The sequence below is a fragment of the Bos indicus x Bos taurus genome, chromosome 10, assembly GCF_003369695.1.
Source record: "Bos indicus x Bos taurus breed Angus x Brahman F1 hybrid chromosome 10, Bos_hybrid_MaternalHap_v2.0, whole genome shotgun sequence".
NCBI lineage: Eukaryota > Metazoa > Chordata > Mammalia > Artiodactyla > Bovidae > Bos > Bos indicus x Bos taurus.
The window spans coordinates 51,630,117-51,642,994 of record NC_040085.1 but is presented as its reverse complement, the minus strand read 5'-3'; the positions used below and the strand labels follow the sequence as shown (position 1 = coordinate 51,642,994).

Below are 12,878 nucleotides of genomic sequence, written 5' to 3'. Positions count from 1 at the left end.
AACAAAAAAGGACAAGAGGAAGAATTTACCTAGCATTTGCTCTTAAGGGGGTGGTTTATGTATAAGCATGTTAATACTAGTTCTGTAGCCAGATAGTCTGCTCTATAGACAACGGGCACCTTGGGCCTTTATAACAAGATCTTCTGTAAACAAAATTCAAACCATAACAAATATTTGAGGATTATATTTGAAATGTTATATATTACTTACCAACACCTCTTTATTTTTCAGTCGTTCACATGTGGACAAACAGTCTTTTATATTCTTTCTCTGAGAACAGTTTTGAGAGTTTTCATCAATCGGATCTTCTTTCTTATCCTGTTCGTTTCTTAATTGGTCTAGCTTTTTGCATTTGAAACCTTCACTATCTTTAATGAGATAATTTTCTATACTATTAAGTTGAGTGTTTTGTTCACATGGCTTAGGCCTTTTTGGGTCTTTATTTGAGCATTCATTTTCATGTTTACTCAGATATCCAGACATTTCCAACACAGTAACTTTTACTTTCGAGTCATTTTTTTTTGAATTATCACACTGGTGATTGATAAAAGATTCTGGATTATAATTTTCATTTATTATTTTGTCCTTATACTTATTTGTGCAAACCTGTTTGTCAATACTGTTACAATTTGAATACTCTTTATCAATTTCATTGTTAATTTCTTGCTTCTTAAATTGACACTCAGAACATGTGTTTTCTAACCTGATTGTCAAATCGAAGTTATTTTCTTTGCAGTGAGATATATTTGAAGGGGTCGTTAAACCAGTAGCTTTGTTCTGTGTCTGCCGAAACGTACCTTGGATTTCACTAGGATTGTCCTTATACAGATTTCTTCTTATTTGAGGTTGCAAAGAAGGCTTGACTTTACTGTTGCAATTAAAAGAACTAAAATATTTATTAGATATTGAATTTTTCCCTTCACTGATGTCATCTAACAAGGAAAATTTTGTATTAGAAATGGAAACAGAAGTGTCATCCTTGTTTTTCTTCAATAAATTTTTGTCTTCATAGGAACTCCTAAATACTTTAGAAGGAACTGAACTGGAGTCCTGCATATTGAATGATTGCCGGGGCATGTGAGATGCCATTGGATCAATATGCTCCAAGTGTTGAGCAATCCTTGCAATGATATCTTGCCGTTCCTGGAGTAAAGAGCTTATCAACGGATTAGTCTCACCAACAGACTGACGAGAATGAAGACCATTAGAGATGTAAGTGCCATTTCGAGGAGTTTCTGGTTTTACTCGAATCTTCCCTTCACTGGTGTCTTCTGAAGAGGTGAGCTCTGGACTGCCAAAAGAGACAGAGAATGTTTCTTTACATCTTCTTACACTTTCATTTTCTTGTGAAACACGGAAAAGTTTTGAATTAAGTGAACTAGATTCTTGCATATTAAGTGGATGTTCAGAAACATGGGAAGTACTTGGATCACAATGAATCAAATGCTGAGCTATTCTTGCAATAACTTCTTGCCGCTCCTGAATTAAAGAGCCTATTAAAGGATTAGTCTCACCAACTGACTGCCAGGAACTCTGGTGACTAGAGTCACTGGAATCAACCACTGAAAATGATTTTAAAGTTCTCACTGATGTTTCATGTGACTTTTTCTCTCCTATATTACTGAAGCCTAAAATATTGCCTTGAGATGTTCCATAGTCAGATTTACTGCCAATGCCTGGATATAGCTTGACATTTTTGACAGCTGCACTATATTCTGGAGTTGTGCCATTTTTTGCATGTAATATTATGCTTTCAGGTGCCATGGTCCAAGTTTGTTTGCTGCAAACACGCTGTGAACTGTCTGTACTACAGTGATCTGCTTCTGTAGAATTTCGGTGCTGATGGGTTTTAAGTTCGTGTTCTTGAATTCTTTTCTCATAAAGGCCAATATTAGTGTGAATACTACAGGTCAAAACTGGATAATTAGATTGTCTGGGCAAGGACTGAACGCTGACTTTCAAGGCCACATTGTGAGAAACATTGGGAACAGGAAACACATGTTCAATTGGAGTCTGTGAAAAATTCCACTGTAGGTCTACATCAGCAGCACTGATTCTAGAATCACACAGAAAAAAATGGAATCAATGGATTATAAAACATATCATTATTATATATTATTTTTAAAACTTTAAACAGTCATATACTTACCTTTGTTTGCACTAATTACTATTGAGATTTTATTTTAATCTACTTTACCATGCATGTCACTCTAACAAAACCAACAGAAATAAATAGACTATGCCTGCAATACAGACAATCTTCTTTTTAAGAACACTATAGTAGTAAAGCACTAAAGTTAAAAAATAGTGTAATTCAAAATTAGTTGTCAAAACAGAAAAAAGGAACTTTCCATTTGCTACTAAATAAATGAATTCAGTTAATTCTGTTATAATTATATGTTTTCTGTGAGGTGATTTAGACATACTCTCTATCTCATGGCTACCTGCCTAAAGAGACAGTTAAGACAGCTGTTCAGCAGCTTGTGTGTTTACAGTTTTCAAGATCTAAAGATTAAGTAGGTTTACCACTGTGAAAATTCAGCAGCCCAGAAAGTTTTTCCACTTTATTTATAATGGTGGTATCAATTCATTGTTGGTTCTACAAAGTAAGCTTAAAAGTTCTCGGAAAACTACTCTACACCAAATTTAACCCAAGAAGCAAAACTCATATTGAGTCATATCATATCTAAACTTCTCTAACTTGCTTTGAGAAAAACTTGAGTAAATTTTATCCACTTACATTTAGAAATGAAGGAAATAAACTGCTTAAAAGGTCAAATACCATTCAGTAGTTAACCACTTTAGCTGAATATGCATGGTTCTTTTTCTGCCCTAGACATACCTGTAAAGAATATTTCGTGGAGTAGCACCATGAGAAACACTCAGCCAAGCACTTAATTGAGAAAAAAACACAAATGAGCGGACAGCCAACAGGAGAGTTTTCTCTTCAATAAATCGATCACCACTCCTGAGGAAAGTAAAAAAGCATCATCTAAATGTGGGCAAGTACAAAATGACTGAATTTTAGAAAGAAACTGGTAAATATATCACTCAGGATATGTGCTTTCAAGAGTGTGGGAGTACATTTACAAGTGTCACTTGAAGTCACAGAAGTACAAAATAGGTAAATTTTACTACATAGAGGGACTCAAAGACATATTATTAAAGTAATTTATAGAAAGTAATGGAAAATCGAATTTACCAGGGACAACTTCAAACTCAGGTCAACTTACTGTCGAGGAACTGGCTCCAATATCCATCTTTCTAATAATAACGCATCTTGTTTAATAGCAGGATCATTTAGATCAATCCCTTCAGTGGTGGGCCCATCATCACTGTAGCAGCAGTCTGGTAGTAGCATCACTTCCACCATGATTGGAAGGTTATTCTTCCACAACAATGCGACCTCAGACCTAGTTCGTCTGGCTTGGCGACACTTGGAGAAGATGGAGATAAGTAAAATGGCTCAATAGCCCATCCAATTTTATATTTCAATTCAAAAAGTATAACTGTAAAGGAGACATCTGTATGAAAATGAGTCGCCTATTCAAGGGCTTTCCTCAGCCTTGTCTGTCTATTTAGGTTTCCTCATTAAACAATGCATCAGCACTATTAACTCCAGAGTGTGGGGATTAGTAGCTAAAATTACGATGCAAATTTTCTTGTGGTAGGATATCTTTGCTCTATTTTGTGGAAAAATAACTGCCATGCACAATGTCTGACAGGCCTCAAGATGGCCCAGCCTTGTCTCATCTGTCAATGATATCATTAATTATAGATGAAAGATTCAGTCTAAGAGCAAAATATTAAAAGTTCATTTTCATTAAACACTCAAAATAGACAAGATTTTAGAAGTTTAAAATTTTGGACTACACTTAAAAAACTAACTGGCAGAACTATCTTTACAGCAAATTATATGCTACATACCAAAATAAATATTTTTAACAGTATTATACAGAAACATTAATGACAGCAAAAGGCATCCTCCCATTAACATGGGGAAAATAATAATGAACATAAATCTAATAAATAAACAAGAACACAAAGTTGATGAACTAGGGCTGAGACTAAAACTAATGAAATCTAATTCATAGTTAACAAGGATCATCTTAAATCTGATGTGTGTGGACAAAGGTATGAAATTGGCTGCGCACTTACCTGATGATGGAAAAGCTATGTACTATACTTTTTCTTTATGTTGTAACCAATTTTTTACTTAAATGTGAATGTTATAATTGTAATAAAGGTGATGACAGAATTTAATTTATATAAAAGGCAGATAAAATGCATTCAACACACAATTCTCACCTGGGCCAGCTTGTCACTACATTCATGTTTTGTAGTTATTGGGTAACAGGACTGTGCTGGAGGACAATGGAAACTTTCTGTCCGACCTTTAACAGAACATTCAGGTGTTCGTCCTTCTGTTATTAGCAAGGCCAGAGAGACCAAGAACTCCTCTGCATCATACTCAAAATATTCATCCAGAGTATCTAGTATTAAAAGAAAGAAAAGAAAGAAAGATGGGTCCTTGCTTTAAGGTATCCTTGATAAGAATTCATTTTTTAATGTCTACAAAAACTAATACCACAGCCCAAATTCAATTATATCCACTAACAAAGAGTGAAGCTATTTCAAGTCCTAAAAGATGATGTTGTGAAAGCGCTGCACTCAATATGCCAGGAAATTTGGAAAACTCAGCAGTGGCCAGAGGACTGGAAAAGGTCAGTTTTCATCCCAATCCCAACAAAAGGCAATGCCAAAGAATGCTCAAACTACTGCACAATTGCACTCATCTCACACACTAGTAAAGTAATGCTCAAAATTCTCCAAGCCAGGCTTCTACAATACATCAACTGTGAACTTCCAGATGTTCAAGCTGGTTTTAGAAAAGACAGAGGAACCAGAGATCAAATTGCCAACATCCGCTGGATCACAGAAAAAGCAAGAGAGTTCCAGAAAAACATTTATTTCTGCTTTATTGACTATGCCAAAGCCTTTGACTGTGTGGATCACAACAAACTGTGGAAAATTCTTAAAAAGATGGGAATACCAGACCACCTCACCTGCCTCTTGAGAAATGTGTATGCAGGTCAAGAAGCAACAGTTAGAACTGGACGTGGAACAACAGACTGGTTCCAAATAGGAAAAGGAGTACGTCGAGGCTGTATATTGTCACCCTGCTTATTTAACTTCTATGCAGAGTACATCATGAGAAACACTGGGCTGGAAGAAGCACAAGCTGGAATCAAGATTGCCGGGAGAAATATCAATAACCTCAGATATGCAGATGACACCATCCTTATGGCAGAAAGTGAAGAGGAACTAAAAAGCCTCTTGATGAAGATTAAAGAGGAGAGTGAAAAAGCTGGCTTAAAACTCAACATTCGAAAAACGAAGATCATGGCATCTGGTCTCATCATTTCATGGCTAATAGATGGGGAAACAGTGGAAACAGTGAGAGACTTTATTTTCTTGGGCTCCAAAACCTCTGCAGATGGGGACTGCAGCCATGGAATTAAAAGATGCTTGATCCTTGGAAGGAAAGTTATGACCAACCTAGACAGCATATTCAAAAGCAGAGACATTACTTTGCCAACAAAGGTCTGTCTAGTCAAAGCTGTGGTTTTTCCAGTAGTCATGTATGGATGTGAGACTTGGATCATAAAGAAGGCTGAGCATTGAATAATTGATGCTTTTGAACTGTGGTGTTGGAGAAGACTCTTGAGAGTCCCTTGGACTGCAAGGAGATCCAACCAGTCAATTCTAAAGGAAATCAGTCCTGAATATTTATTGGAAGGACTGATGCTGAAGCTGAAACTCCAATACTTTGGCTACCTGATACGAAGAACGTCTCATCAGAAAAGACCTTGATGCTGGGAAAAATCAAAGGCAGGAGGAGAAGGGGATGACAGAGGATGAGTAGGTTTGACAGCATCACCAACTCAATGGACATGAGTTTGAACAAGCTCCAGAGATGGTGCAAGACAGGGAAGCCTCATGTGCTGCAGTCTATGAGGTCGCAGAGTTGGACACAACTGAGCGACTGAACAACAACAAAAAATCCTTTAAGATAATAATATTTTTAGATGTCAAATATAATAGCTTTCATGAAGAAAACTTTGCCAACAGCCAAAAGGTTAAAATGTCTTATTACATAATATATTTTTAGTTAAGATATTTTATTACTATTATTAAATATTAGAAAAAGAGGCAGATCCAAAAGTATGTTTTTCCCTTTCTCTCCTTTTCCCATTCCTTAACTAGTTCCTAGTTCTTATAGCCCTAATTCGGTGATGTGGACATTCATAGCCACAGGGTTCTTCTTTTTCTTTGTTACACAGTAGTAGTAGTTTCAGAGGAAGACATTTCATAATTATCTAACAGGAGATGCAGGCCTGATTGCAATATATGAAATGTGATGTTTTTTGGTTCCTATGAAGTTTCAACAATCTAATCTGCAAAAGTTTCACTTAGTTATATTAATTTTAAATTTCTTACAAGTCCTCCAATTTTAAAAGTACAGTTAGTTTTCAAAACTGTTAACCTGCTATGCAGGTTGGACATGCATGCATGTGTACATGCACACACAAAATTCAACTTATAGTACAGTCTTAAAAATGCTGCTTTCTCTCATCTCTGCCAATTAAGCAGTACATATAGGAGACATACACGCCTGTAATACAGGAGACACAGGAGACGGAGGTTTGATCCCTGGGTCAGGAAGATGTGACGCTAGTGGTAAAGAACCCGCCTGCTGATACAGAAGATATAAGAGACTTGGGTTTGATCCCTGGGTCAGGAAGATCCACTGGAGAATGACATGGCAACACACTCCAGTATTCTTGCCTGTAGAATCCCATGGACAGGGGAGCCTGGTGGACAACAGTTCTTAGGTTCACAAAGAATTTGACATGACTAAAGCAACTTAGCACACAAGTGACTAAGCACATCCCGAAGTAGATGACGAGGGAACGCAAAGTTGTATTGCATATAGCTACTAGTCTCAAACGGTTTGACTCAGAGATGATTTTTAAAACAGTGGAACGTTGAAGCACACAATAAATTCCAAAGAAGTTCAGATAATACTGGTAAAATTTTGCAAAAGAGGCAGATGTTGGGCTGAACCAGGAAAGAGTAAGTACAACTTGAGGGGAGCATTTGTACAAAAAAAGTATAGAAAAGGTAGGACTGGAGCCTGATTGTGAATGGCCTTGAGGGGGGTATGATGATAAGCATCTATATCTAGCCTCAGGAATGCTTATCAGAAAAAGAAGGAACCTTGAGAGCCAACTTGATTGAGCTTGTAGTTTAAGGCCATTCCGAAAAGTTTCCCTAAAATGAGCATTTACAACATATAAAATTGCAGTCAATACTTGATGATATTGTCAGGTATTGTCAATTCTCACTACTTTCTATACATTAACTTTTTTAATCCTCAGAGCACCTCTAGAAGGTGGGAACTATTACCACCATTTTTATAGATAACCGAAGCATAGAGAGATTAAATAACTGCCCAAGATCACCCTGCTAGGAAGCTGCAAAGTTGATATTTGAACCTACATAAGTCTGGTTCCAGAATCTGAGTCCCTAACTACCCCAAACATGCTTTCTTTTATTGTAGCTACAAATTTTGCTTTTATATACTAATAGATATTTGTAAAAATATAAATATAAATAATATACATTCAACATATATTTTAATAATATATTTTGGAATATTTGTGGTACAGGGTTTGTTTCCAGGAAAAGGACCATAATTTATAATATTGTGCCAACTGGGGATAAAAGAGAGGTCTGAACTTTTATTTTTCCTCTAGGAACCAATTAGGTCATAAGCCAAGGGTCTCCTGTGGTCTCCTGAGATGCAGTGAGTTAAATCATGATGTCCTGCAGAGGGAATCAAAAGACATAAAAAGAAATCCATTCATCCTTTTTTCTCTGATGGTTCTGTGGGTTTTCAAGATTAGCTCAGCTTTGCCATGGGCTGGCAACATGGCATGATTTTAGCTCCTGGAAAATTTCTCTGGGCTCATCCTTTTCCCTCTCTCAAACTGTGGGGTAATCTTGGAGAGCTAAAAATTATGTCAGAACAGTTGCTCCTAAGCTATGAAATGCTGAGTGATTCCAAGATGTCAACTACTCCATGTGAGTACTAAGGATGGTCCACAGCCTAAGTAATGTCTCATATATATGTGATACTATTTTTTAAATTATAATTCATCTTCCAAATGGATAAAGAAGATGTGGTGCATATACACAATGGAATATTACTCAGTCTAAAAAAAAATTAAATAATGCCACTTGTGGCAAAATGAATGGACCTAGAGATTTTGATACTAAGTTAAGTAACTGTCAGACTTTATTTTTTTGGGCTCCAAAATCACTGCAGATGGTGACTGCAGCCGACGCTTACTCCTTGGAAGAAAAGTTATGACCAACCTAGATAGCATATTCAAAAGCAGAGACATTACTTTGCCAACAAAGGTCCGTCTAGTCAAGGCTATGGTTTTTCCAGTGGTCATGTATGGATGTGAGAGTTGTACTGTGAAGAAAGCTGAGTGCTGAAGAATTGATGCTTTTGAACTGTGGTGTTGGAGAAGACTCTTGAGAGTCCCTTGGGCTGCAAGGAGATCCAACCAGTCCATTCTAAAGGAGATCAGCCCTGGGTGTTCTTTGGAAGGAATGACGCTAAAGCTGAAACTCCAGTACTTTGGCCACCTCATGCAAAGAGCTGACTCATTGGAAAAGACTCTGCTGCTGGGAGGGATTGGGGGCAGGAGGAGAAGGGGACGACAGAGGATGAGATAGCTGGATGGCATCACCGACTCGATGGACATGAGTCTGAATGAACTCCAGGAGTTGGTGATGGACAGGGAGGCCTGGAGTGCTGCGATTCATGGGGTCGCAAAGAGTCGGACACGACTGAGTGACTGAACTGAACTGAACTGAAGTAAGTCAGATAGAGAAAGGCAAATATCATATGACATCACTTATATATGAAATCCAAAAAAATAATACAAATGAACTTATTTACAAAACAGAAACAGACTCATAGACTTAGAGAATGATTTATGGTTTCCAAGGAGGAAGGTGGGGGGGAGAGGCACAGATTGGGAGTTTTGGATTAACATGCATACACTGCTGTATTTAAAATAGATAATCAGTAAGGACCTACTATAAGACAAACAACAACAACAAAAAACAAGCCTAGTAGGATATGACTTACTCACATACTAGAATTATTAAGTTTAAAGTTATAAAAACCAAACTGCTAGAAAAAAGCATTTTTGAATAATTTAATATTTGACTGAAATTGGTTGTTTTGGTCATTACCTCCTCAAATAGCAAACTAAAAATACTCCAAACCATGACTGGAATCTGCAACCCTTTGGAAGGCTTACTGAATTTAGCCAGGGTATAAAATATCTATATGAAAAATGCCAAACAAAGATTAGAGATGACAGTAGTTACCTATTAGTTATCTATGTAACTATTACAAAAAATACTGCAAGGAATAATATGGACTAACAATGGTATCATGAAACACATAAAATACTAGCTAAATGCATGTGACAACATGATGACAGCCTTTAGGAACTTGTCAGTAAAAACTTATGGGTATCTGAATTTTAACAAATGATAATACTAAACAATAGTCATTAGAAAAGTTGCATTATTAAAATTTTAATAATTTCAATTTCTAAAACCTCTGCCATACAATAGAGTTTACTGTAGTAAAGAATATGACTAATGAACTGGGAAATTTTATGACATATTAAAGAAAATTCATTAGATATGAATTGCTACCTTAAGGACGTAGATTATCCCAGAATAAGGTATAATTTTGGGGGTCTCTGTAAACAATTTACTTTTATAAAAACAAAACGTTTCAAACGTAGACAAACATGGGCTGCAAAGGCTTACCGACTAGCCTTTTTTTTTTTTAAAGAGATAAATTGATTTAAAACATAACTTTGAACAGAAAGGTTGTTATAAATTTTCACAGGCTATCAATGACAGATCATTAGAGAATAGAAGTCAATCAATTAAAACATAGTTCTCGAATCCCTCTCCCCCGAAGACCTCAGTGAGGATACTGCTTACACCACAGCCTGATTAGAAGCTGTGACCAGACTGGCTCCCTTTTAGTGGCGCTCTCTTCTAGTTCTGGAGTTCAGCCATCTTAAAGTTCTTCATCTGTTCTCTCCAACAAAGAAAATAATTTTCCCATTGGGAAAATCTTAAACAATCAGAATGATCCACAGGTGAAACAGGCTAACCTGGGAAATAAACTCTTCATCACTAAGGATGCTCACCAACAGACGGATAAATAATTGCCCAGGTGTAGCTGAAGGGATTTAGCTGTCAAGTGGTAGCTGAATTAGACATCCATTGGTTCTTTCAACCTTGAGTGTCTATGAATCTCTACTCTTAAGTACTTCATAAAAAGCCCAGGGGACAGGCCAGAACCACCATTTCCTTCTTGGGAGGATCTAACTGGAGTCCCTCTGAACCAGAACTTATCATAAACACTTAATGGTGGTATCTGAATCCTTGATTTAAGAGAAATCTAGAATACTTCAAGGCTCTGTCCAAAGGAAATGGAAGAAGAATGTCCTTCCTATCACTGGGCTGCTGTCTATGCTGTTAAGTTTACTTCTAAAGTCTGCCAAGGTAGTAGATTTCACACCCCTCCTATATGGAATAATATGAAGCATGAGAACACCTGGGGGACTGCTAAAAAGAAAGTTTCTCTAAAAATCACGTCCTTTCAAACGTATAGTGAACAATCTGGTAATATGAATAAAGATTCTCCCATGAATTTATTCCAAAGAAATAACAGAACAAGTAACAGAATTGAATGTCGAAGGGTATTTATTAAAGTGTTTATATCAGTCAAAAAATGTAATCAATCTAAATGTCCAAAAAACGGCCCTGGTTAAAAAGGCACTGTGGTAAAGTTTTACCTAAAATAATGATATAGACCTACTTTTGACAAAAAAAGATTATCCACAACATAAGTGAAAACACAACTCTCAAAAGAAAGAATGTTATGATCATGTCTTTGTGGGATTACATATGCACACATGTGTAGATTCCTATAAAGCAAACACACAAACTAAATTTTAAATAAATTTCTAGTCTCTGATTGGCATTAGACAAAAGATAAAACCTATTAGCTGAAAATAATATGCAAATAAAAGAATTACATAGTGTCATATACATTAATTAATTAGTTATTGTTTTGTAAAACCCCTGCTAAGTAGATCACATTAATAGTGTGGTTACTTAGTAGAGGAATTTGTAACAACAGACATAGATAATGGCATACTAGTTCTGGTGTTGAAATTAGAACTTAGAAGTTTCAAATACTTTTCTGCTTTGTTTTCTTTCTTTTTTTCTCTTTAAAAGCAATCTTTTAAAAATAATTAGGTAAGAACTAGTACCTTATATTGATAATATGAAAAACATATGGATGAATCTGAGAAAGGGTGTTAAGATTTAGGAGAAGAGGTTATGCTTAGAGAATTGGGCTCAGTTGATATAGCCAGTATGTAGGTATGAAGATGGTGTTAACTGCTATACTATAATTGCAAAAACTGAGAGGAATTATGTGAATGCTTTATACTGACTGTTGAGGGATGGCTTTTCTCAGCAGATAACATTTAAGCCAAGGTCAGAACAAGGAAAAAACCATTAAAAAACTGGGAGAAAGAGCACTCTGAGCAAAGGGTCTAAGGTAGGAATGAAGCAATAATGTCCCAGGAACTAAAAGAAGGTGAGTAAGGATGGAATGGCAGTAGCAGAGAGGAAAAGTGGTAAGAATTATAGTTCAGAATGGTGATCAGGGCAGAGCAAGTTTGATGCATGAAGTAGGGCACTCAAAGCCAGTGCTCTAGGACAACCCAGAGGGATGGGGTGGGGAGAGAGGTGGGAGGGAGGTTCAGGATGGGGGACACATGTACACCAGTGGCTGATTCATGTCGATGTATGGCAAAAACCATCACAATAATGTAAAGTAATTATCCTCCAATTAAAAAAAAAAGAATGGTGGTCAGCGACTACATCATACAGGATTTTGAAGCTAGGGAAAGGAAATTAGATTTTATCCTAAACATAGTGGGAAGTTGTTGGATGGTTTTAACTAGAGAAATGACATGATCTGATTTACATTTTAAAATGATCGCCCTGACAGATATGTTAATAACAAAATAAGGGAAAAAGAATCAGAGTAGGTATACTAGTTAGGAGGTTGGTTTTTTCCCAGGGTTAGAGATAGTTTTGGGAAACACTGGCACTTAGACAGCATTTAGAGTGAAGAGTCACCCAGAAGCACATAGTGAGAATTCATGACAAAGGCCTGAGACACTCGAACAAGTAGAGATCTGGTGGAAGATGATGAACAAGCAAAAGGAGCTGGTATATGTCAAGTATGGTATAATGGAAGTTCCAGGAAAAAAAAAATGTTTCATGGAGGGTGTGGTCAACTGTCTCAAACAGTAGTGAGGTCTAATAAAACATAAACAAAGAAATGACCACTGGATTTGACATTAAGGAAGTCATTGGTGACTTGGACAACAGTGATCTCAAGAGATGGTGATGATGGAAGATTAGATAGATGTGGCATATATTGTCAATTATTCTGAAGGGTACAGATGATAAACACAAAAGCCTACTTTCTTAGTCCTCACTTAACACAGTGACGACTCATGTATCACAATATAAGTACTACACATGTAGAATCCTTTCTCATACAAAATTGTCTCCAAATGCCAAAAGAGAATAAAAGAAGTTCCCTTCTAAGTCTTGGATACAGGGGCAGGAGATTCTCCCTCTTCAGGGCCTAAAATCCAGTAACTGAATTTTACTAATTT

The 12,878-nt window shown here is 36.5% G+C and overlaps 1 protein-coding gene across 15 annotated transcripts in view; it reads right to left on the bottom strand.

Moving 5' to 3' along the window:
* FAM214A (family with sequence similarity 214 member A) overlaps positions 1 to 12,878 on the bottom strand; it is an 85,431-nt gene that overhangs the window by 22,579 nt on the left and 49,974 nt on the right. For all 15 annotated transcript variants that reach the window (XR_003513120.1, XR_003513118.1, XR_003513119.1 and 12 more), the window contains 4 exons: positions 4,309 to 4,493; positions 3,234 to 3,436; positions 2,843 to 2,968; positions 211 to 2,056 (listed from right to left, as the gene is read on the bottom strand). Coding sequence is in view for 12 of the 15 variants with exons in the window: in XM_027553971.1 (XP_027409772.1) it covers positions 211 to 2,056; positions 2,843 to 2,968; positions 3,234 to 3,436; positions 4,309 to 4,493 (2,360 nt within the window). In the remaining 3 variants the exon portion in view is untranslated. The remainder of the gene's footprint in view (positions 1 to 210; positions 2,057 to 2,842; positions 2,969 to 3,233; positions 3,437 to 4,308; positions 4,494 to 12,878) is intronic.